This window comes from Physeter macrocephalus, chromosome 8, assembly GCF_002837175.3.
Source record: "Physeter macrocephalus isolate SW-GA chromosome 8, ASM283717v5, whole genome shotgun sequence".
In the NCBI taxonomy this organism is placed as follows: domain Eukaryota; kingdom Metazoa; phylum Chordata; class Mammalia; order Artiodactyla; family Physeteridae; genus Physeter; species Physeter macrocephalus.
The window spans coordinates 130,992,917-131,016,863 of NC_041221.1; the positions used below are offsets into that span (position 1 = coordinate 130,992,917).

The following is a 23,947-nucleotide window of genomic DNA, read 5'->3' on the forward strand; positions in this document are numbered from 1 at the left end:
TGGAATCTAAAAAAAAAAAAAGAAAAAAATGGTACTGATGAACCTAGTTGCAGGGCAGGAATAAAGAGGTAGACATAGAGAATGGACTTGATGACGTGGGGTGGGAGGGCGAAGCTGGGGTGAAGTGAGAATAGCATCGACATATATACACTACCAAATGTAAAATAGTTGGCTGGTAGGAAGCTGCAACATAGCACAGGGAGATCGGCTCAGTGCTTTGCGATGACCTAGAGGGGTGGGATAGGGAGGACTGGAGGGAGGGGATATGGGGACATGTGTATGCATATGGCTGATACGCTTTGTTGTGCAACAGAAACTAACACAGTATTGTGAAGCAATTATACTCCAATAAAGTTGTATTAAAAAAAAAAGATGGGAACATATATATATGTATAACTGATTCACTTTGTTGTAAAGGAGAAACTAACACACTATTGTAAAACAGTTATACTCCAATAAAGATGTTAAAAAAATAAAAATAAAAAATAAATGAAGAGTAAGAATGCAAAAAAAAAAGAAAACCCAGCCAGTGAGTTGATAAGAAAATGTAGGTTGAACAAGTGTGAAAGTAGAAAGATCAGTTACCTGAAGACTACTACAAAATCCAGGCAACAAATGTTGTAAATAGCAGTAGAGGGGTAAAAAGTAGTCAAATCCTGGAAATACTTCAATGGTAGAGCTGAAAGGACGTAGGTTAGAGATGTAGAGAGAGAGAGAAGTCAAGGATTACTCCAAGGTTTTTCTCCTTGAGCAACTGGAAGAAATGGAGTTGCCCTTAACTAAGATGGGGAAACACGGAGGAGCAGCAGAGAGTGCGGCAGAGATCAGGACCTTAATTTGGGACATGATAAGTTTGAGATACCTATTATACATTTTAGCAGAGCTATTGAATGGACAATTGGAAATTTGAGTCTGGAGTTACACGGTCAAGTCCAGGCTAGAGAGAGAGAGAATTAAGAGTCATCAGTATATAAATGATATTTAAGGCCATGTATCTGGATGAGCTCACCAAGGGAATGTAGAGAGAGTGTGGTCTATTCACACTTGTCTAATATATTGTCACTCATCCTAGGATTGCTAAGAAATAGTTATAATTGATTAGTTATAGTTGTTATTTGGGAAACCTATCAGAAGGCAGACAAACATAGCACCCTTCTTTAAAATGTCATTGGCAAAAGAAGAACAGATTTGTGCACCTTAATTTTGAAACCTGAAGACCCAGAAAGAATGACCAGTTGGTTTACAGTCATTTGGAAGAACAGTAGATAATAATCACTATGAACTAATAACTTTTTACAAGCATTAGCAGCCAATAAACTATCCAACCTGTCTAACTATGTCTACTGGTGAAGTTCTACCGGCAAACTTCATACTTCAAACTTCCATATTATTGGCAAAGAATTTACAGAATAAATGATCATTAAAATAACCAGAATAAGAACAACAAAAAGCACAGGAAAGTCCCTACAAATTCCTGTCCCCATATCTATATCCTTAGGGATAGTCTTAAACTAAAAGAACAGACAATCAGGGACATTTTATATAAGATAGAGCTAGAACTTTTGGTAATGACTCTAAAGGTTATTCCTTATTCACAATAGTGACTAGATCTCTCCACTTTCAGAATTCTTTAACTAAACTTCTAGTTCCAGCCATGATTAATAGGTATTGATATTACATTAAACAATGGTAAAACTGGAAAAAATAAATTAAACAACTATTTTCAGACAATGAACAGCAGATAAAGGTCAATTTCATCAGATATATAATAGTCCTAAATATATATGTACCCAATAACAAAGCTTCAAAATGCAGAAAGCAACTACTACTAGAACTGAAAGGAGAAAGAGACAAATATATAATTACAGTAGAAGATTTTAATATTCCTCCCTCAGCAATTAATAAACCTGAATACTTAGTAAAGATATAAGACATAAATACCTCATTAGCATAAACTCAGGTATGGTTGAAAGGGGCTTATTATGAATAACAAAGATGCTCCTCTCACTCCTATCAGTCAGGAAATTATAAAGGTTTTGGGACCTCTGTGTCAGGAAAAGGGGACAAAGACCAAATATTTGTATTTCTTATTATATCACAATATTACAAAGAGCAAATTAAACCCAAAATAAATAGAGGAAAGAAAAGAGTGTAAATCAGTAAAATAAGAAACAAACAATAGAAACAATAAAACCAAAAGTTGGTTCTTCAAAAAAAATTAGGAAAGTTGATAAACCTCTAGCTAGACTAACTCCCAACAAACCCCTACAAATTACCAATACAAGAAATGATAAGGGGAACATCACCTCTTAAATGATAACAAGGGCAAATGATAAACAATGTTTATGCCAATAAAAATCAACAACTTTGATGGAATGGATAAATTCCTTGAAAGAGGCAAATTACCAAAACTGACACAGGAGGGACTTCCCTGGTAGTCCAGTGGGTAAGACTCTGAGCTCCCAATGCAGGGGGCCCAGGTTCGATTCCTGGTTGGGGAACTAGGTCCCACAAGCATGCCACAACTAAAGATCCTGCATACCGCAATGAAGATCCCGTGTGCTGCAACTAAGACCCAGCACAGCCTAAATAAATAAATATTTTAAAAAACAAAAAACCAAAAACCTGACACAGGAGAAATAGCAAATCTGGATAGCTCCATATTTATTAAATAAATTTAAGGAAAACTGAAGTTGCATCTTAAAATCTTTCCACAAAGGAAACTTTAGGCCCTGCTGGCCTCACTGGTGATTTCTAACAAATGTTTAAGGAGAAAAAAAAAATCACTCCTACACAAATTCTTTCAGAAAAGAGAAGAGGAGGTAAAACTTCCCAACTCATTTTATAAAGCACCTTAACACTGATATCAAAAGCAGGAAAAGACAACACAAGGAAAAAAAAAGGGACTAAAATCCCTCATTAATGTAGATGTCAAAATCTTAATAAAATATTAACCAATCAAATTCAATACAATACATAAAAAGGATCAAGTGGAGCTTAACGCTAGGAATGTAGGGTTGATTTAACATTAAAACATCAATTAATGTAATTCACATTAACAGAACAAAGGAGGAAAATCATAAAACATCTCAGAAGATACAGGAAAAGTATTTAACAGAATTTAACACCTGTTCATGGTAAGGACACTCAACAAACAGAAACAGATGGAAACTTCTTCAATCTAATAAAAATTATCTACATAAAACCTACTATTAACATCATACTTAATGGAAAAGGCTGAATGTTTTCTTTCTGGTATAGGAAAAAAGGTAAGAATGCCCACTCTCACTACTTCTGTGCAACATTGTCACACATCATAGAAACACTGGAAAGGAAGAAGTAAAACTATCTTTATCTGCAGATGTTGTAATTGCTTATATAGGAAATCCTAAGGAATAGACCAAAAAAAAGGAAGGAATGAAGGAATGAAGGAATGAAGGAAACCTGCTAGAATAAATAAATTTAATTTAGCAAGGTCTCAGAATACAAGATCATAATAGAAAAACAAATCGTACCTCTGTAATACTAGCAACAACCAACTAGAAGATATTAAAAAACAATACCGTCTATAATAGCATGAAAAACTAAGACACATAGGAGTAACTTTAATGAATGATGTATAAGACTGCTACAAAATATTACAGGAAAAATTTAAAGATCTAAATAAATGGAGAGTTTATACCATGCTTCTGGGTTGGAAGACAATATTTCTAAGATATCTATTCTCCTCAAATTGATGTATAGATTTTAACACAATCCCAGTCAAAATCCCAGCAGGCATTTTTGTAGAAATTGAAAAAAAAGGACAATCCTTTGATGTAAGGATCAACAAATATATAAATGCAATAGGCAATGGGCAGACCTATATTTACCGAACCCACCACAGGAACAACTCTTAATTTCCCTGGATGAGATTAGTTACTAAAGCTAACAGGGAGTCTGTTAGAAAGATATGTTATATATAATAATCTGAGCTGTTAATTTTAATCAACCTTTCAATGAGTTGAAAAGAGATCACAATATTGTAATAAATGTTTCCTTTGTTTTTCATGTCTATTTAGTAAATACAAAATCAGGCAGAGTCCTTGTAAAATACCAGATAATCTCACTTTATTGTTTTTTGAAAAATATGACAATCAAGAATTTTGGTAGTATACCTCTTCTGGGTCATACATAAATAGAAAAAGTTTGTACCACATAAAAGGCACTATCAGACTGAACAAGGAAACTGGAAAAGTGCTGGCAGTTGTTGAAAGGGATAAAAAAATTAACATTTAAACACCATATAATTTTCTGACACTTTATAAATATAAGTTATAAATATTATAACAGAACATGTTAGTCAGCTATGTAATCATGTAATAGTAATGAACTGCTTTTAGAAAAATGTCAGATATTTCATTGAGAACTCACTTCAGGAAGCCTGAGCATTCTAGGAAACAACTGACACTTAGGTTATGTGACTAGCAGAGGGCAGAGATCAGTATAAATACAGTGTGTATCATATGACAGGATGTGTTACTTACTCAGTAATCACGGCAAGTAAAGAAGCAGGCAGAGAGGAGACGACTTTATAATTCCAAATCAAGACACCACATCAACAGAATTCTTAGAAGAAAGAAAGAAGAAAACAGTGAACGGTTTGCTAACAAAACAAAGTTGCATCGATGATGATACCAACGAATTGCTGTCTTAACAGCTCATGTTACATTTCTATTGTACATAAAATTAAAAGGGAAGACTTGCCAATTTGTATTTTTAAGATTTAAAAGAAAAGACACTACCAAAAAAAAAAAATCTGTTCCTCTTCAAATTCTTCCCCTTACAATGGCCATCTCCACCCTAAAATTAGAAACCAAGCCAATAAGCGGGATAAGAATGTAAATACATGTTGCCAAAACCTTGCCTGTATTAATGTTAAATTATAGGTAACAATATATTCTATATAAACTACTAAATGATAAACATGCTGGTCAAGCCAAGATTTGCTTCAATGCTTTGCTCAATTTTCCATCCTTTTAAACAACCTTCATGATGTTTAAATACTGCTCCAGAACGTCCAGTGTGAAACCAAATCCACGTTTCATGCTTATCAAGTGTACTTGTTTGCTCAGAAATGTGTGGTGCTCCCAGACATTGGGATCTCACTTTATTACACATTTACAAACTTTTCCATCTATAATTATAAAGTTCTGAACCAAAGCTAAGAATGACCACTAATCAAACATGACTGAGATAACAGGTCATCAAATAAAATTATATGACTTAACATAAGCTGTAGTTTTATTAGGATGTACCAGTCAGGAAGTTTTTATAAATTAATGTTCAAATTAAGAAAACATGAATAATTTAAAGATTAATAAATTTAAAAACAAATTTAGGTGAGTATACACATAACTACACAGGATTTACGATATATCTGTAGAATTCTCTAGTCAGCATTTTTGTGTATGTAATATTAATAAAAAGGATTATTTTTTTAACCCTACGGTGATTCTGGGATTCCCTGAATTTTCAGCTTCTGCATTTTCTACTCTACATCTGGCAAGTTCTTCTTCCTTTCAGTTTGTGCATTTCCTGTATTCTAAAAAGTAAATAGAAACAGGACCTTAATTGAGGAAATGGTGAGTCTTTGGCTAAGGAAATACAGCCACAGATAAGTACTTGTAATTTGCACCTGGGGGTTATTTTATAAGGTATAGGAAGACTATTTAGCAAAGTAATCCTTATTATCATCATGAGACAAAACTGAAGGTGGCTTTTCTATGGACTCTTCTCTCTTGCCTAACTCACTCATCAGCAGTAATTAGAATTTCTCTCTAGGTCACAGAGTCTATTCAGTTCATGTATATACTATTAACTGGGAAGTGCCTGGATGTGATTTGGTAATTCAAAAACAAATCAATGAATAGAACAAATAAGTTGCCATTCCCTATCTTAGTTTTTTAAAACATGTCATATTCTCTCATGCTCTAAATTAACAAAGTAACAACTCAAAATTTAGGAAATTTTCTTAATTCTGACATTAATTTATTAAAAGCATTTGAACCAGTCATATGCAATTTCAGTAGCTTGTCAGAACTGCATCTGAATGATTAGTACAAATAAACTACAACCATCATTGACGACTTCTGGATATTTCTAACAACTACAACTGTTTCAACGTTACTCTTAAAAAGATCGTCTTTTCAGGAGTTCTACACCATATGTACAAAAAGGGGTTTTCCTTTCCTACTTACTTTTGCATTTTTAAAATGACAGAACTGTCTTAAGAGTTCCTTTTTTCCTGCATTAAAATGTAATTTTAGTTCTGGGGGCTCTCATAGGACAGTAGGATAAACACATGTAGCACATTACTAGTCTGCCCAAACTCAAGAGCCCTAACTCACCCAATCATTCAAAAAATGTGCAAATGGTGTGCTGTTCAACATGCTGTGACCCAGGTTTAAAAGTTTAAAGCCACCTTATTACTTTTTATAACAAATTAAAAGATGACCATTAATGCCTTTCTTGTTCTACCTAGAAAATATTTCTTTTCTGCAAAGTTGATTGTGGAGTTGTTAACAAGTTCTAGGCCAGGAAAAAGGCATAAATGTCGCTGTGAAAATATATCTAACAGTGTCTGATAACTCTTACCTGAATGTTGTAGAGATTGAACAGACTTAGTTAAAATACCTTCTTACATAATTTCAGATCAAAGTTTCTATCTTCTAATTTCTTCAAATTTCCTTAGGAAGTATGTACTAATTTTATCATGAATAAAAACGTAGTCAATTTTACTTAGAAAATAAGAAACTGAGATAACAAAGTTAATGACCTCACAGGTGTACAGGATAGAAGGCTGTCAATATAATTTAATTCAGTGGGTGCTCAGCATAATCCCTTTCCCTTAAAAGAGTACCTTTAAAGAGTATTCATTTAGATGTTGATGGCTTCAAGATTCCCAAATAAAATTCAAGATTATCTGATAGCTGAGAGCAAATCTTTGAAAATAGGACAGTAGGTAGAGAGCAGAGATGGGGGAGTAAATTGGACAAAAAAACAGGAAGAAAAAGGGCAAAGACAAAATACATATGTTCTTGTGGCCAGTATAATCCTATGTTTATACCATTATTCCTTTCCTCTGGCATGGTTTACCCACCACCAGGGAGTACACATAACACACATACTATTTTCCCTGGGTACCATATATTCAATCACTCAACATTCAAATGAGAGTTCATATTTACTATTCTCAAAAAATAACTTTTAAAAACCTTTCGTAATTGGTTATTCTAAGAAATTTTAGTTGTTTCTAGAGGTCAAAGATTACAGAATTATGAATTTTTATCTGACTTTCCAACAGTAATAACTAAACTTATATACTAAGTCAAGGGTTCTAAACAGCATTACTTAGTAAATGCTATAAATAAAAAAGTCTTACCTCTTGTTTTTTTTTGATATTGATCTGCATTAAGTTGGTATTTTAGATGAATCTGTTTTCTTTGACTTCCTCTTCAGCACTTTTATCTGTTTAACTTTTGCAAAAATATATACAACAATGAGAACTTGTTACTCCTACCTTGAAATTTTACTTTCCTTTTCAAGAGTTTTAAATAGAAATTCTGATATACACTAAAGTCAGTTTCTGAGTTTATTATAAAGGAACTGAACAAATCATGAGTTGTAATGGTATTATGTGCCAAATATAAATGATTTGTTATATAATTTTACTAACAGTCTACCAGTCTGTCCTCTAAATAAAGAGGACATTTATTTATAAAATTCTGAGTATAACTGTTAAGTGGATCAGATAATTCCTCTTGAGCTATGCAAGTACTATTTTCTTGCTCTTATATTATCTTTTCACAAGGTGTCACTGTTCTTCAAAGAAACATAATAATAACACTGCAAAAAAATGAGTTTCATTTTATGAGCTCAGTACATGTTATAAATCTTAATCTACTAAATCCTTGGATGCCTGAAGCACACATATCATTCCTCCTATTATATGGGCAAGTTATCACAGAGAAACAGAGGAAACTGCTTTACCCCAGGTCATACACTAAACCAAAAACACCTTCCTCAAATGCTGTTCTAACATTCCAACAAAACTGAGCTAATGAAAATTTTACTTTTTAAAGTTTTCTTAACCCTTTTTTAAAGTTATCTCCTTTAAGTCTTACCCATTATTTGACTATGGGAAAAAATTTTTCATCAGCTGAAAATATTTTGCATAGCAATATACTCCTTTTTACCTAAATCACATTATAACATCTAAGTTATATTACCAAAAAAGGTCTTGTAAAAGATTAAGTCTGTAGATTTCCAAAGCTATGCAACAAATGTGTACCTTCCATTCCTTTCATCTCCTTTGACTGTATTGTGAAAGGCAATTCTGGCAAATGGAATTCTTTCCTGTTAGTTCTGGAAAAATTCAGCTTCCTTTTGTTTCCATTTGCCATTTGGTCACTTTGACCTGTTCGCTCATTAAACACACCCTTCTCCATTTGGCTCTAAAAAAAACAAATAAACAAGAGTTAATTTGAAGAAAGGTATGTAACTACTTATTGAATGACAAGCCTACAAATGCCAGCCATTTGGATGGTATAAGGTAGGCATAAAAATAACTATCTTTGGAAGGTTATTTTAATAAGAAGTAGAAGAGAATACCATCAAACATATAAACAGATCAAACTCCAATAAAAGTTTTATAAAGTAAACTTTTTCTAGCATATTCAATATGCTGAGAATAGTCTTGATCACGAGAACCACAGTCTCAACTTTTAATTTTTGATCCTATTCATTGCATTTTGACTTTGGACAAATTGCTTCAGTTCGTTTTATTAATAACTTATTTTTCTATTTACAAAATGATGTGCTCTGGACACTGGGAAAACCCAAAGGAAAAAATTACCTGTGAACTCAGCATTCTGGAAAAACTTTTGTGTTACCTGTTTTTTGCTCACTTGACAACAGATGATAGAAACTTTCCTAGGTTAATGAACACTCTTCCACAGTGTAATGCATAGTATCCCACTGTGTGGATGTACTTAACGAGTCACTTGCTCTTGGATGGATTTGTGTTGTTTTTAATGTTTTATTATTATAAATAACACTGTGCTTCAATTTTTAATTGAACTATTTTCCTATGTGAAAAATGAGGAAATGAACTACATTGATTATGTTTTCTTGTGAAAAGATGTATCTATTTGGTAATTGCTCTTAATCTAAAAAGTAAGATATTAAAATCATTTCTTGGAAGTGAAAAACCAAAAAGTCTTGTGACTTTCTTTTTAAAATATTTATTTATTTATTTGGCTGCGCCAGGTCTTCATTGCGGCATGCGGGATCTTTTTTTTTTTTTTCAGTTGCGGCATGCAGGATCTAGTTCCCTAGCCAGGGATCGAACACGGGGCCCTGCACTGGGAGTGTGGAGTCTTAACCACTGGACCACCAGGGAAGTCCAGTCTTGTGACTTTTAAGGGTGAAAATCTTAACTTCTTTTCCCAAGTCACACATTAAATACACAAATCAAGTTATAAGAAATTAAAACTGTGAAAGCACTAAGGAAATGATGACCTATTTTCACCTCAGGAAAAAAAATAAAAGGAAACTAAAAGCACGTTAAAAAAAATGTTAGAGCCCCAAACATAGAGAAAATGACAGAAGGTGGGGGGATAATGTTGAAAGAGGCCATATTTTATTTTATTTATTTATTTATTTATTTTTTTTTTTGCGGTACGCGGGCCTCTCACTGCCGCGGCCTCTCCCGTTGCGGAGCACAGGCTCCGGACGCGCAGGCCCAGCGGCCATGGCCCACGGGCCCAGCCGCTCCGCGGCACGTGGGATCCCCCCGGACCGGGGCACGAACCCGCGTCCCCCGCATCGGCAGGCGGACTCCCAACCACTGCGCCACCAGGGAAGCCCAAGGCCATATTTTAATGACGAGCTTCTTGCCTTACTTGAGTGGGACCTGTATCCTCATGCCTATTAGATATAACTTGTCCAATAGATTGTGAAGAAGTACGTCTCTTTTTTGCTCTTTCAGTTAACCTATTATTTAAAAAAATGAGAAGTTATTAGAACTTTCCAGAAGTGCTTCTGTTTTAGCTTCAATAATGATGTTATACCATGGCAGTCTACTATTTGAACAATAAGTGCGAAAATGTAACTGTTAGTCCTTAAGTACCAATTGCTCTAAGTAAAGAGGTGAAAACAGTGCAGAGAACAACTCACTCATGGCTAACATCAGTGGTGACAACCATGTTGTGAGGTTACTCCAGCTGGCCTACTTGGTCCCTTCTGTCTGTTCTGAACCTGGATCTCTTAACTACTGGGTTCATGAACTTCCGAGCTGTCTGACCAAGGCTAGTTTGTAACTATGGTTATTGCAACCATGGTTTAGGAGTCACCTCAAGAACAACTGGACACCTGCTGTCTATATTCTGTTGTACAGACATGTCCACTTGCCTCCTCTGCAGACCACTAGGCTTCACAACTTATAGCCCAAATCAGTCTGTTAGGATTGGCTTAGGATAACTGAACTAAGCCTTCTTCCCCAACTAGAGCCATAGTAATTTCCCTAAATTTAGAATGGGCCCTGATGCCTTGCTAGGCAGACCCCTGTCATCCATTACACTGCCCTTGATTAACCAGACTCATGGTACCAGTCTCTCAAACTGTATTAGTAGTTAAATCTAAAATCGGTCCAATATGCTGTTTTTCTCCCCAAATTTGACCTTGAAAAGCTACTTGACTACACACGATTATTTTCAACTATCTTTTCTCCAATTAGACAATTTGCTATGATACAAAAATAAAGCTTACTTTATTATTCAAAGGCACATCAATACCAAAACTGAGGTCACACTACATTTTTCTCTTCAAATGGGAAGTAATTTTTCTGAGGGACTTTTTTTTTTTTTCTAAATGAGGTTTTTCCAAACAGCATTAGTGAAAAACTAAACACCTAGATAGCCAAGAAAAGTTAATTTCTTCGGTAGCATTCATACGAAGCACTTAGTAATGGCCCATTATATGATAATTTCAACATACCTTCAAATTCAGTTTATATATAGACACTACAAAGTTGATTCTTTGAAATACCATTATATAAAAACACTGTATTACTTAGGTCCATTACCTTCTGTTTCTTTTCTGTTAAAACTCACCTTGAATTGTAGTGGGAGAGATTTGAATTAGGATTTGAAGCCATCAAATTCCTGCTAGTTAGATTGATGGGTGGCATCACCATACTACTTCCAGCATGTGGATCGTCTTTCATGCCCATAGAGTTAGTGCTGGGATTGACAGGGTTTGGTGGTTCACTGATTACAGGTTTTATATCTTGAGACATAGTATGAGCAATTTCAACTGCATCCTGTTGACAATGTCCACCTTCACACTCTATCTTTTTTGGTTCTAAGATATCTCCTTTTCCTCCTTTAACTTTAATAACTCTGACTTTGATCTCCTTGGGCTTTTTCTCTTTTTCCATTTCCTAGAATAGATACATCCAAAGTCTGAGTCAGGAGAACAGTTATTTTTATCATTAGAGTACTAACTATAAAATAGTTATACTGGCTAAAAAGAAGACCAATTTTTACCTTTCCCAAAACTGAAGTTCTTAGCAGTGTATTGGTATAAATTGTTTTTCTATCATCTTTCATAAATTCATTTTCTTTAGAATTCTCCTTTGGCTTTACGAACGAATTGACTTTTGCTTCTTGTAGCAATTTAGCTCTCAGTTCTGGTATGAATCTGATAAAACAAGCAATATCAAATACTTTTATTTATGTTGATAGAGTATTTTATCTTTAAAAGACTTTCTAATCAATTAATTTGCATTTGAGCTACAGCATAAATAAGTTATCAGTAATGCATGCCAAGAGATGGCACAATATTTACCTAATACTAATTGTTTCCTGGTAAAGATACATCTTTCTAAAATTTTTCCATGGTAATCTACTATTAATAAAACTTTTACAAGATAGACTTATATGAATTAGATTCCTTTTGTGATGCAAAGTTTACTTAGTAAAAGCATTGTTTTTAATTTTGATAAATATACTATTATTTTCAAGGAAGACTCAGGCCACTTTGTCCCTTTTATGGTTCTTCAAAGTAACAGGATTTAAAAGATGAAGTAGTTTCTAAAATCTTACTCTAGAGAAATATTTTCAGAACAAAACATAATAGAATACATCAATACTGAAGGAAGACTGTTTTGGTTTTAGTTAGGCTTTTTAAAAGTTATTTATTTTTTAATAGAAAATCCATTCACATGGCTCAAAACTCAAAAGGTTATACCGAAAAGTCTCCTTCCCACCCCTCTCCCGGAGTTGCAGTTTCCCTCCTTGAAGCAGCTACTGCCATCAGTTTGGGACTGAATGAATTCTACCATGAATGAATTCTTCCCTAGAATTATAGTAAAGGGTAGTGTGAGGAGATGAAGAAAATAACCAGTATCATTAGTTTGGCTGAATAAGAAAATGCACATTTCTGTTAAAACTTCCTTGCATTGCAGAAGGTCCATGAAAAAAAGAGGCCTCTTATCCAAGTAAAAGGTCTTTCCCCAAACATTTTCTGAGGCTTCTATTATTGGAACTCAAGAACTTTCACCCCATAATAGTAAAATCCTAATATCTAAATATCCAAGAGAAATCAAATTAGTCTATGTAGAATTGATAGGAAGCAATTTTTTTATTCAATAACTGACACTTCTTATCAATGGCACTTTTAATATATCTTCTCATTTTTTTAGATTAAAATTCCTGAAATGCCTGAAGTTCTAGTTACTCTCAAAGATTCCCTTTTCTTTGCCTTTTTCTATTTTGGTCTATCTTCAATGGAGGTCCTGGTCTTTTCTATGCCTGATCTTAACTCCATCACATTTTAAATTAATATTCATGTTTGTGACCTCATATCCAAAGGCAAACTGAATGATTTCGCAATTAATGAGAAACTTTTCCTGTTTCTTTCAAAGCCCAAATATAAAATGGTGTGTTTTTTTAAAAAGCATGGCTGACTTATGAATCTACATTGTCATTATATATTTTAGATACAATGTGAGACAGAGACAGGCTTTAAGAGGCATGGTCTCTGTCTTCAAGGAACTTCCAGTTTGGTGGGGAGAATAAAATAACAGGAACTGCAACAGAGAATAAGTAAAGCAGAGAAAAAAAATCATCTGGGAAATGAATGCTAACTGTAATATATAGATCAGAGATGCTATCAGAGAGGAAAAACTGGACTATTCTGAGTCAGAGGTCTAAATGGAAACACAGCTACAAAGTATTGATTGTTTATTTAATGTTATCTCTGGCCTATAATGAGAATTGAAAATGCATGTGAAGAGCTTAGCACACTGCCTAGGACATAGTAACTGTGTAATGAATGTTATGTACACTTTTTTTTATTATTAGAATTTTCATCATGACACCTGTAAGTCTACCATATACTTAGTCAATACAGAAACTCAGTAAGTTTTTGATAAATTGAATTCTTCTGTTGTGTAACATTAACTTACATAGCAATTGTCATGCTAGTAAAACATCCTAATATAAAACACGAAAAAGTCCACACTCACTCAAAATGCTTACTTTTCAATAAATCCATCTCTAGTAAAATACTCATGATGCAAAAGATCAGTAGATGATATCCTCTCAGCAGGATCAATCTGTAAACAAGCCTAGAAAATGAAAAAAGATTCTATGTTAAACTCTTAACAGGGCTCCTAAAGGTAAATGTTAAATTTATTTCACAAATGTAGGTGTAATTAATTACCCAGAGCTAAAAGAGTTCTTGAAAAGATGGAATTAGACCTCAGGAATTTCTGACAGTGAGTTCTGACCACTTATTTCCCTAAGAAATTTGTACTTGTAAGGCATTATTACAGGTTAAATGTCCTGTGATTCTAGCCAAAACAGAAGTCGGTCTATTTCTGCTGGAATTAGCAGGAATTAATTAGCTCATTTTTATCCTCTTATCAACCCTGTAAGGTGGAAAGTTCATGGATTATCATTTTCATTTTACAGAACTAGAAGCATGATTAGTGATTTGCCAAACTAGAATTTTAATTCATATTGTCTGATTACTAATCCAGTGCTCTTTCTATGGCATAAAACAGTTTCACAAATATGCAAGCCCCCAAATCTTTCAATAACCCATTATCAGAACACCTTTTTTCTGTTTCCCTAACTTGGGAGGACTTCAGCTGAACAGAGAACCAAAAAACCCCCACAAAACAAAAAGAGACAATGGAAGTAAGAGTTTTGGATACGGGGCTTCCCTGGTGGCGCAGTGGTTAACAGTCTGCCTGCCAATGCAGGGGATGCAGGTTTGAGCCCTGGTCCAGGAAGATCCCACATGCTGTGGAGCAGCTGAGCCCACGTGCCACAGCTACTGAAGCCCGCGCACCTAGACCCTGTGCTCCGCACCAGGAGAGGCGACCACGGTGAGAGGCCCGGGCACCGCAGCGAGGAGTGGCCCCCACTCGCCGCAACTAGAGAGGGCCCGCGCACAGAAACGAAGACCCAATGCAGCCAAAAATAAATAAAATAAATAAATTTTAAAAAATTATTTTAAAAAAGAGTTTTGGATAATAAGATGCACATAATGAATCTATATATAATTAATATAATTATAAATAGAACACATTTCTTTAATCAAAATATTAAAGATAGAATTTGAATAAAAACTATTTGCCTTATAATATTCATTCTTCCTCTAAAAGAAGGCAAAACATACTAATAATAGTTAACTTTTATTTATGCTTACTATGTGCCATACAACACTCTATCTAGCCTTTTCCTATTACTTGATCCCAACAACAATCCTACAAGGTGGGTAGTATTACTATCCTCATTGTACAGATGAGAAGACTAAGGCCCAGAGAGGACAAGTAATTTGTCTAAGATCTCATAAGTAGAAAAGATAGTTAAAGTCCAGAATATCCAAAGTAATTGCATACAATATTACACTTTTATTTCAAAAGGTGTATGTCTAAATTGATTCACAGAAAAAGTTGTAGAGATCTGCTATACAACAATGTGAATATAGTTAACAACACTGTACTGTACATTTTAAAATTTGGTAAGAGGATAGATTATACGTTATGTGTTTTTTACCACAATTTTTAAAAAGTTGACTCACAAAGTAAAACTGAGTCCATTATCATCTTTATGATGTGGGAATATTCAGATCCTTAAGACTGCAACTAGCTAAAAATATGTGCTTATTTTAGAACATAATAGTTATCCAACAATAAAACTTAGGAAGAAAAATGCTAAAAAGTCATAGCCTATTAGAAGCAGATAAATATTCTTTCTGTGAATTATATAATTCACAAAATTTAAATACTTGCCCCAGTTTGGAAAATGTAAAATACCATACTTTGAGAAACAGACTGGCAGTTCCCCCCGAAAATAAAAATACACATCTACACAAAGACTTATAAGTGAATGTTAATAGCAATTTTATTTGTAAAAGCCGAAAAGAGGAAACAACCCAAAACAGGAGAATAGATTAAAAATTGTGATATATCCATACTACTCAGCAATAAAAAGGAACAAACTACTGATACACACAAAAACATGAACTGAATCTCTAGACTACAATGCTGAGTTAAAGAAGCCTGACATAAAAGAGTATATACTGTTTGATTCCATTTGTAGACTATTCTAGAAAATGTAAAGTATAGTGACAAAGTAAATAAGTGGTTATCTGGGGATAGGAATGAAGGGAAAGATGGATTACAAAAGGACCTAAGGACATTTTGGGGAGTGATGGAAATGTTAGGTATCTTGGTTGTAGTGGTGGTTTCACAGGTGTATATACATTATCAAAACTCATCAAATTATACACCTGAAGTACATATAGTTTACTGTACAGAAATTATACCACAATAAAATTGTTTTAAAAATTTAAATCTAGGAAAAAAATACATGCTCTACACCAGGTATTAAGATGTATTTTAGGGAATTCCCTGGTGGTCCAGTGGTTAGGACTAGGCGCGTTCACTGCTGGGGGGCCTGGGTTCAATCTCTGGTCTGGGAACTAAGATTCCGCAAGCCGTGCAGTGCGGCCAAAAAACAAAAAGATGTATTTTAAAGTTACAGTAATCAATCAAAACTGTATCTGTACTAGAATAAAGAGAGAAATCAACAAAATAGAAACAGACCCAAGCATGTATAAGCATTTTGTCTATGATAAATGTGGCATTCCAAATCACCAGATTATTCAAGTTGAAAAAAAGTAGTTACAACATATACAACAAAAGACTAATATGTTTATTTTGCAAATCAATATAAAAAGATACTTGAAATGACAAATAGGTTAAGAATTCTTAAAATAAGAAATACAAATGACCAATTAATATTAGTAAAACGTCCAACTTTCCTGTAACGACCTAAGTGCAATTTTAAGAAAGGTACTTTATTTCTAGTTTATTAAGTTGGCAAATATTTTTAAAATTATAATATTCTGGGACTTCCTTGGTGGTGCAGTGGTTAAGAATCCGCCTGCCAAAGCAGGGGACACAGATTCGAGCCCTGGTCCAGGAAGATCCCACATGCTGCGGAGCAACTAAGCCCGTGAGCCACAACTACTGAGCCTGCGCTCTAGAGCCCGAGAGCCACAACTACTGAGCCCATGCACCACAACTACTGAAGCCCACGCGCCTAGAGCCCGTGCTCCGCAATAAGAGAAGCCACCGCAATGAGAAGCCCATGCACAACAATGAAGAGTAGCCCCACTTGCCACAACTAGAGAAAAGCCTGCACACAGCAACGAAGACCCAATAGTGTCAAAAATAAATAAATAAAATTTAAAAAGAAAAGAATTATAATATTCAATATTAGATTGAGAATGGAGATTTATATCCAATGCTACTTGAGTATAAATTAATGAAACCTTTCTGGAGAAAAAAATAGCAAAATATATCAAAAGTCCAAAAAAGTGTAAACCCTTTGGTCCACTAGTCACACTTCTAGGAATTTATCCCAAGAAAACAATACAAGTTCATAAAGACATATAAAAGATGTTCACTGTAGCAACTTTACCAATAGTGAGAGAAAAAACCTGAAAACAAATGTCCAAATTGCAAGATCAGTTAAATAAACTATAGTACAGTCATACAATGAAACACTATGTAAGCCCTAAAATTATGATGTAGCTCCATATTTACTGACATGGTAGGTAGTATGCTTAAAATATACTGCTAAGTGAAAATAAGCAGGTTACATAACAGTGTGTAAAGCATGATACCTTTTAAAAAGCATAAACTTCTATGCACGTAGCTGGTTGGGAAAAGCCCAGAAGTATATAAACCAAAATGCTAATGGTAATTTTTCCTGGATTGTGGGGTTGGGAAAATCTTAACTTCTCCTCTCTGTTTATCAAGTGTTCCTATTTTTCTTATGATCATTATGTATTCTTTGTATGATCAAAACTATGACATGAAAAAAGAAAGTGAAGTGAAAATGTAGTAAACAAGTCTTATCCTTTAATAAACTCTAGTTCTTTCCAAGTACCAAAGAAACAACCTTCTTCCTTTGATAACAGTCTTTAGATGTTACATGTCATATGTTTAGTTTTATCTAAATAACAGCAACAACAGTTAACAGTAACAACATTTGTTCACAGCTCATTCAAGGCTCTGTGCTGAGAATATTTCTACCATTTCCTCATTTAATCCTCCAGCTCCAGAAAATAAATATTGTTAATGTTGTTTTATAGCCCAGTAAACTGAGGCACAGAGATTGACTTGCTCAAGTTTACAGAGCTAATTAGTGACAGAGCTGAGTTTTAAACAAAGTTCATGTGAATCCAGAGCTCCTTCTTATAAACACCACACTATACTTGCTTTGAAATTTAGGTAACCACTTTTTTTAAGGGCTGTACATTGGAAACAAGATACCTTAGTTGACCCTGGGAAAGGAAATTGGCTGGAAAGAGAAAATAAATAGAAGCAAGTAACATTTTGAATTTTGTACTAAGTATGCTGGTATATTTATTATGTAGTTCAAAATAAAATTTAAATTTTAAACTAACTTAAAAGTGCTATATAATGTTTTTGCTTCCTCCGATTCAACCTGAATTTTGGTACTGGTGTATCCTCAAACAACATTAAAACTGCAGCTGCGAACGCCTTGTGCATACCTTAGAATACCACTGTACAAGGAACAAATCCCTTGGGTAGATTGCTAGGAAGACTGGCTGTTTAGAGGTGTTGATAAACATGGTAAGTCCTTAAAATTTTCCAGTTTATCCCGAATTATCAATAAAATTGGGATAAACAAAAAATAATAGACATGGGGCTTCCCTGGTGGCGCAGTGGTTGCGCGTCCGCCTGCCGATGCAGGGGAACCGGGTTCGCGCCCCGGTCTGGGAGGATCCCACATGCCGCGGAGCGGCTGGGCCCGTGGGCCGTGGCCGCTGGGCCTGCGCGTCCGGAGCCTGTGCTCCGCAACGGGAGAGGCCACGGCAGGGGGAGGCCCGCATACCACAGAAAAATAAATAAATAAATAAATAAAATAATAGACAGGATTACCCCAGGGGCCTTTCATTTCTAACAGTCTGTGACTTTTAATTTCTCTGAACTTAAGACAGAAAGACAGAGGAATATAGTAACTTTTAACAGATAACATTACTTCATGAATCCTTTTGGAATTTCATTAAAGTAATATCCTAAAACTGTATTATAATTGATGCAAATTTCCCAGTATAAGTCCTTAATCTCTTAACATACATGAACAATATCTGCCAACAATCCATTTAGCTTTGGGTATTTTTTTCTTGCATTTTTGGGGTGCTGAACTTGAGGAAGGACCACCCCAGCAAAAATGGGATTCTTGGAAAAGATATTCTGCAAGTGAGGTGTCAAACTGCCTGAAAAGAGAAAAAATATATACATAAGAAAACCGGGAAATTAGTCAATCAAATTTCCCGGTTTAGTCAATCAAATTAGTCATTCAAAATAATAAATTGTTATGTAGTCTGCATTAAATTACTAAAAAGGGAGAACAACAGTTAAGTTCTTTTAGTTTTTTAAAGTTGAACATGGAACTATCTGAATACAGCATTAAAAAAATGTGAGTTTCCCCAGTAATCTATTGATAGTATATAGGCAGTAGAAAGTATAAAACCACATGTGCATATTCTTTTCCCAAAATACAAGACATATAATGCCATTAGAAAAGGCACATTCAAACTTTTACATATTTCTATAAGGGTATATAAATGGTTTAACCAGCAAGTGTTCATCAGCAAAGCCTTACTCAAAACAGCTAAAATACTAAAATTATATAGAAATAGGAATCCTGCAAAGAAGAAACAAGGCTATAGAATAGTAGTAGAATGGAAAGAACTATAAATAGGAGTGGAGAGAGCTAAGTTCTAGCACTAGTTCTGCTATAACTAATTCTGTGACCTTGGGCAAATCTTCCTGTTCTGTGCCTTGGTTTCCTCATTTGTAAAATAACAAAATTGATCCCACCATCTCTAGAGGTCCTTCTAACATTAATCTCATAACTAGAACTTTAAAGACGACAGAAAAAAGTATGATGCTTTAAGGCTCTGAACTGTATCTTTAATCAATATTTACCCAGATTCACGGTTTTTATAGTTGTTCACAGTACCTTTCTCACGATCCTGTAATTACATGTTTATGTATAGCTTCCTCACCACAAAAAAGGCTCCTCAAGCTCCTCATTCAGAGGTATATATATATAAAATCCTTGAAACTCCATGAGCAATGCTAACCATGAAAATGTTTTGGTAGTCAAAGCAGATCAGCTCTCTGCTTATCTACTGTGGTTTAAAAAAAAGTTTTCTCAGTAAATAATTGGTTGTCTATTTCTAAGCACTTTTATTTATTTGTTATAAATTTATGTATTTATTTCAGCTGTGTTGGGTCTTCATTGCTGTACGTGGGCTTTCTCTAGTTGTGGTGAGTGGGGGCTACTCTTTGTTGTGGTGCACGGGCTTCTCATTGCAGTGGCTTCTCTTGTTGTGGAGCACGGGCCCTAGGCACGTGGGCTTCAGTAGCTGTGGTGCTGGGGCTCAGCAGTTGTGGCTCGTGGGCTCTAGAGTGCAGGCTCAGTAGTTGTGGTGCATGGGCTTAGTCGCTCCGCGGCATGTGGGATCGTCCCAGATGAGGGCTCGAACCCGTGTCCCCTGCATTGGCAGGCAGATTCTTAACCACTGTGCCAACAGGAAAGTCCTCCAAGCACTTTTAAAAAGCATCAAAATCAACTCTATTGCTTAAAAGTTCTCTTTGAAAGAAGCAAATATTTGTAGAAGCCAAAATTTTAAAACAACTTTCAGACACATTGAAGTAGGTTCCTATTTTTCTTATTATCAACCATCAAAACATGGCATAGCTATCTGCATCCTGGCAAAGAAAAGGAGAGGGACTTCCCTGGTGGTGCAGTGGTTAAGAATCCGCATGCCAATGCAGGGGACACTGGTTCGATCCCTGGTCCAGGAAGATCCCACGCACCACAGAGCAACTAAGCCAGTGTACCACAACTACTGAGCCTGTGCTCTAGAGCCCGTGTGCCACAACTACTGAAGCCCATGCGTCTAGAGCCCATGCTCCACAACAAGAGAAGCCACTGCAATGAGAAGCTCGAGCACCGCCATGAAGAGCAGCCCCCACTTGCCACAACTAGAGAAAGCCTGCGTGCAGCAACAAAGACCCAATGCAGTCAAAAATAAATAAATAAATAAATTTATATTAAGAACAAAAAAAAAATGGAGGAGAATTTTCTACCTTTTTTATCAGCCCAAAGCATCCATCTACTCCCATCTATCAAAAAAATACGCTTCCCTGTTCTTATAAAGAAAACACTAAATTTGAAAATCAAGTAGAATTGATCTGGAAACACTTATTTGAGGCATTTAACAGTATATTTCAGTAATACCTACCTACTTTTAAAACAATTTTATGAAGTAAATCCAAATCAGAGCTGCTAGGAAGATAGGGATTTCCAGTGGCCATCTCAATGATCATACAGCCCAAAGCCCAGATATCCACAGGTCTGAAACAGACAAGAATAAATCACTTTTCATGGAAAAATATATAAAGCATCTTTTCTGAAAAAACTTTTTTTTTTTTTTGGCTGCACTGTGGGGCCTGTGGGATCTTAGTTCCCCAGCAAGGGATCAAACCCATGCCCCCTGCAGTGGAAGTGCAGAGTCCTAACCACTGGATCACCAGGGAATTCCCTAAAAAAGAACTTTTAAAATAAAGTTAAGGCTAAAGAAAACAGAACGGTTAAGTGGTATCATTTATCAATTTTCACTATAATATCATATAGCAACTTTAGGATATATATTAAATAGTATCATGTTTTATTAGTAACTTAAATAGTTTATATTTAAATTGCATGAGAAGCCATGTAGCAGTCCAAAATAATTAATTATAATTCTAAAATTGTTTCAAATACTTATATAAGGACATTATGATAAATGGTTTATGATGTAGAATAGCTGAATACTAAAATCATCTTGTACTTAGAAAGTAAAAATTAAAAATCTTAAATATTTTACCACTTACTTTCATTTATTTATCTTAATGCATTGTGAGTCATCCATAATTCAAGCTTTTTTTCCCACATAATCAGTTTTTTAAATAGGTAAAAAGATGCCCAAACTTACATTCAGAAGAAATTATAAATAAACACTATAATGAGATCTATTTTTCACTGATCCAACTGACAAAAATTATAAAATTTGATAACTGCTATGTTGGTGAGGCTATGGAAAATGAATACTCACATGTACTGCTCTGGGAGTATAAATTTAAACAACTTCTTTGGAGGAAAATTGGCAAAAGCTACTAAAATTTTAAATGTACATACTTTTGACTAAACACCTTTATTCTTAAGAACTTATCCAAAGATCTACTCACACATGTGCACAAAGATAAATTATAAGAGAATTTCACTGCAGCACTGTTTGTAATAGAAAGACTGGGAACAACCTAGACATCCATCAAAACGGGAATAGCTATGTAAGTTTTTGTACAACCACACAATGAAATATTACTCAGTTGTTAAAAAGAATAAGGTAGGTCTATCTGCATGTGTTAATATAAAGTGATCTCTGAGATAAACTCTCAAGTAAAAAAAGCAAGATTCATTAAAGAAATCAGAGGAGATCTAAATATAATAAATGGAGAGACATTCCATGTTCATGGATAGGAAAACTCAATATTATCAAGATGTCAGTTCTTCCCAACTTGATCTATAGATTCAACGCAATCCCAATCAAAATCCAATTTGGAGGGGACTTCCTTGGTAGCGCAGTGGTTAAGAATCCACCTGCCAATGCAGGGGACACGGGTTCGAGCCCTGGTATGGGAAGATCCCACATGCCGCGGAGCAACTAAGCCCATGCACCACAACTACTGAGCCTGCGCTCTACAGCACGCAAGCCACAACTACTGAAGCCTGCGTGCCTGGAGCCCATGCTCCACAACAAGAGAAGCCACCGCAATGAGAAGCCCACACACCGCGACAAAGAGTAGCCCCCGCATGCCGCAACTAGAGAAAGCCCGCGCGTAGCAACGAAGACCCAACTCAGCCAAAAATAAATAAATACATTTATTTTAAAAAATCCAATTTGGATATCAATAAATTGATTCTAAAGTTTATATGGAAAGGCAATAGAACCAGAAAAGCCAACATGATGTTGCACAAGAACAAAGTCAGAAGAAAGACACTATCTGACTTCAAAATGTACTATAAAGCTACAGTATGTGAGACAGTGTGATACTGGTGAAAAAATAGACAAAAAGATCAAGAGAACAGTATAGAGTGCCCAGAAATAGACTCACAGAAATATACTCAACTGATCTTTGACAAAGGAGCAAAGGCAATTCAGGAAAGAAAGTCCTTCTAATAAGTGATACTGGAACAACTAGAAATCCATATGCAAGAAGAAATGAACCAAGACATAGAGCTTACACTTTTCATAAAAATTAACTCAAAATGGATCACAGACCTAAATGTAATATGCAAAACTATAAACTTCTAGACAATAATATAGGAGAAAATCTAGATGACCTTGGGTTTGGTGATGAGTTTTTAGATACAATACTAAAAGCATAATCCACAAAAGAAAAAATGGCTAAGAAGTACATCATTAAAATTTAAAACTTTTGCTCTGTGAGAGACACTGTTAAGAGACTGAAAAGAGAAGCCACAGAGTTGGAGAAAATATTTGCAAAACCCATAACTGATAAATGAACTGCATCCAAAATATACAAAGCACTCTTAAAACTCAATAATAAGAAAATAATCAGGAACTTCTCTGGTGGCACAGTGAGTAAGACTCTGCACTCCCAATGCAGGGGGCCCAGGTTCAATCCCTGGTCAGGGAACTAGATCCCACACGCATGCCGCAACTAAGAGTTTGCATGGTACAGTAGCTAAGGAGCCCACGTGCTGCAATTAAGGAGCTGCTGAGCCGCAACTAAAGAGCTGGTGAGCTGCAACTAAGGAGCCCACTTGCCGCAACTAAGACCCTGTGCAACCAAATAAAGAAAGAAAAAAGAAAACAATCAAATTAAAAATTGGGCAAAATATCTGAACAGACACCTCACCAAAGAAGATATACACATGGCAAATAAGCATATGAAAAGATGTTCAACATCATATGTCATCAGGGAACTGTAAATTAAAACAATTATGAGATAGATACCACCAAACACCTGTTAGAATGGCTAAAATCTAAAACACTGACAATACCAAATGCTGGTAAGGACGTGGAGCAACAGAACTCTCACTCACTGCTGTTGGGAATGCAAAATGATACAGCCACTTTGGAAGACAGTTTGACAGCTTCTAACAAAGCCAAACATAGTCTTACCATACAATCCAGCAAAAATTGCACTCCTTGGTATTTAGCCAAATGAGTTTAAAAACTTATGTCCACAAAAAACCTGCAGATGAATGCTCAT

At 35.1% G+C, this 23,947-nt stretch overlaps 1 protein-coding gene across 10 annotated transcripts in view; it reads right to left on the reverse strand.

Annotated features, from left to right (window-relative positions):
• CDKL3 (cyclin dependent kinase like 3) overlaps positions 1 to 23,947 on the reverse strand; it is a 120,340-nt gene that overhangs the window by 65,947 nt on the left and 30,446 nt on the right. For 7 of the 10 annotated variants that reach the window (XR_003681049.1, XR_003681046.1, XR_003681050.1 and 4 more), the window contains 9 exons: positions 20,911 to 21,023; positions 18,731 to 18,870; positions 13,584 to 13,672; positions 11,589 to 11,742; positions 11,154 to 11,482; positions 9,945 to 10,035; positions 8,333 to 8,495; positions 7,424 to 7,517; positions 4,527 to 4,608 (listed from right to left, as the gene is read on the reverse strand). Coding sequence is in view for 1 of the 10 variants with exons in the window: in XM_028493239.1 (XP_028349040.1) it covers positions 7,453 to 7,517; positions 8,333 to 8,495; positions 9,945 to 10,035; positions 11,154 to 11,482; positions 11,589 to 11,742; positions 13,584 to 13,672; positions 18,731 to 18,870; positions 20,911 to 21,023 (1,144 nt within the window). In the remaining 9 variants the exon portion in view is untranslated. Of the gene's footprint in view, positions 1 to 4,349; positions 4,609 to 7,423; positions 7,518 to 8,332; positions 8,496 to 9,944; positions 10,036 to 11,153; positions 11,483 to 11,588; positions 11,743 to 13,583; positions 13,673 to 18,730; positions 18,871 to 20,910; positions 21,024 to 23,947 lie in introns of those variants that run through there. The other 3 variants (XR_008618119.1, XR_008618120.1, XM_028493239.1) reach the window with 2 other exon arrangements.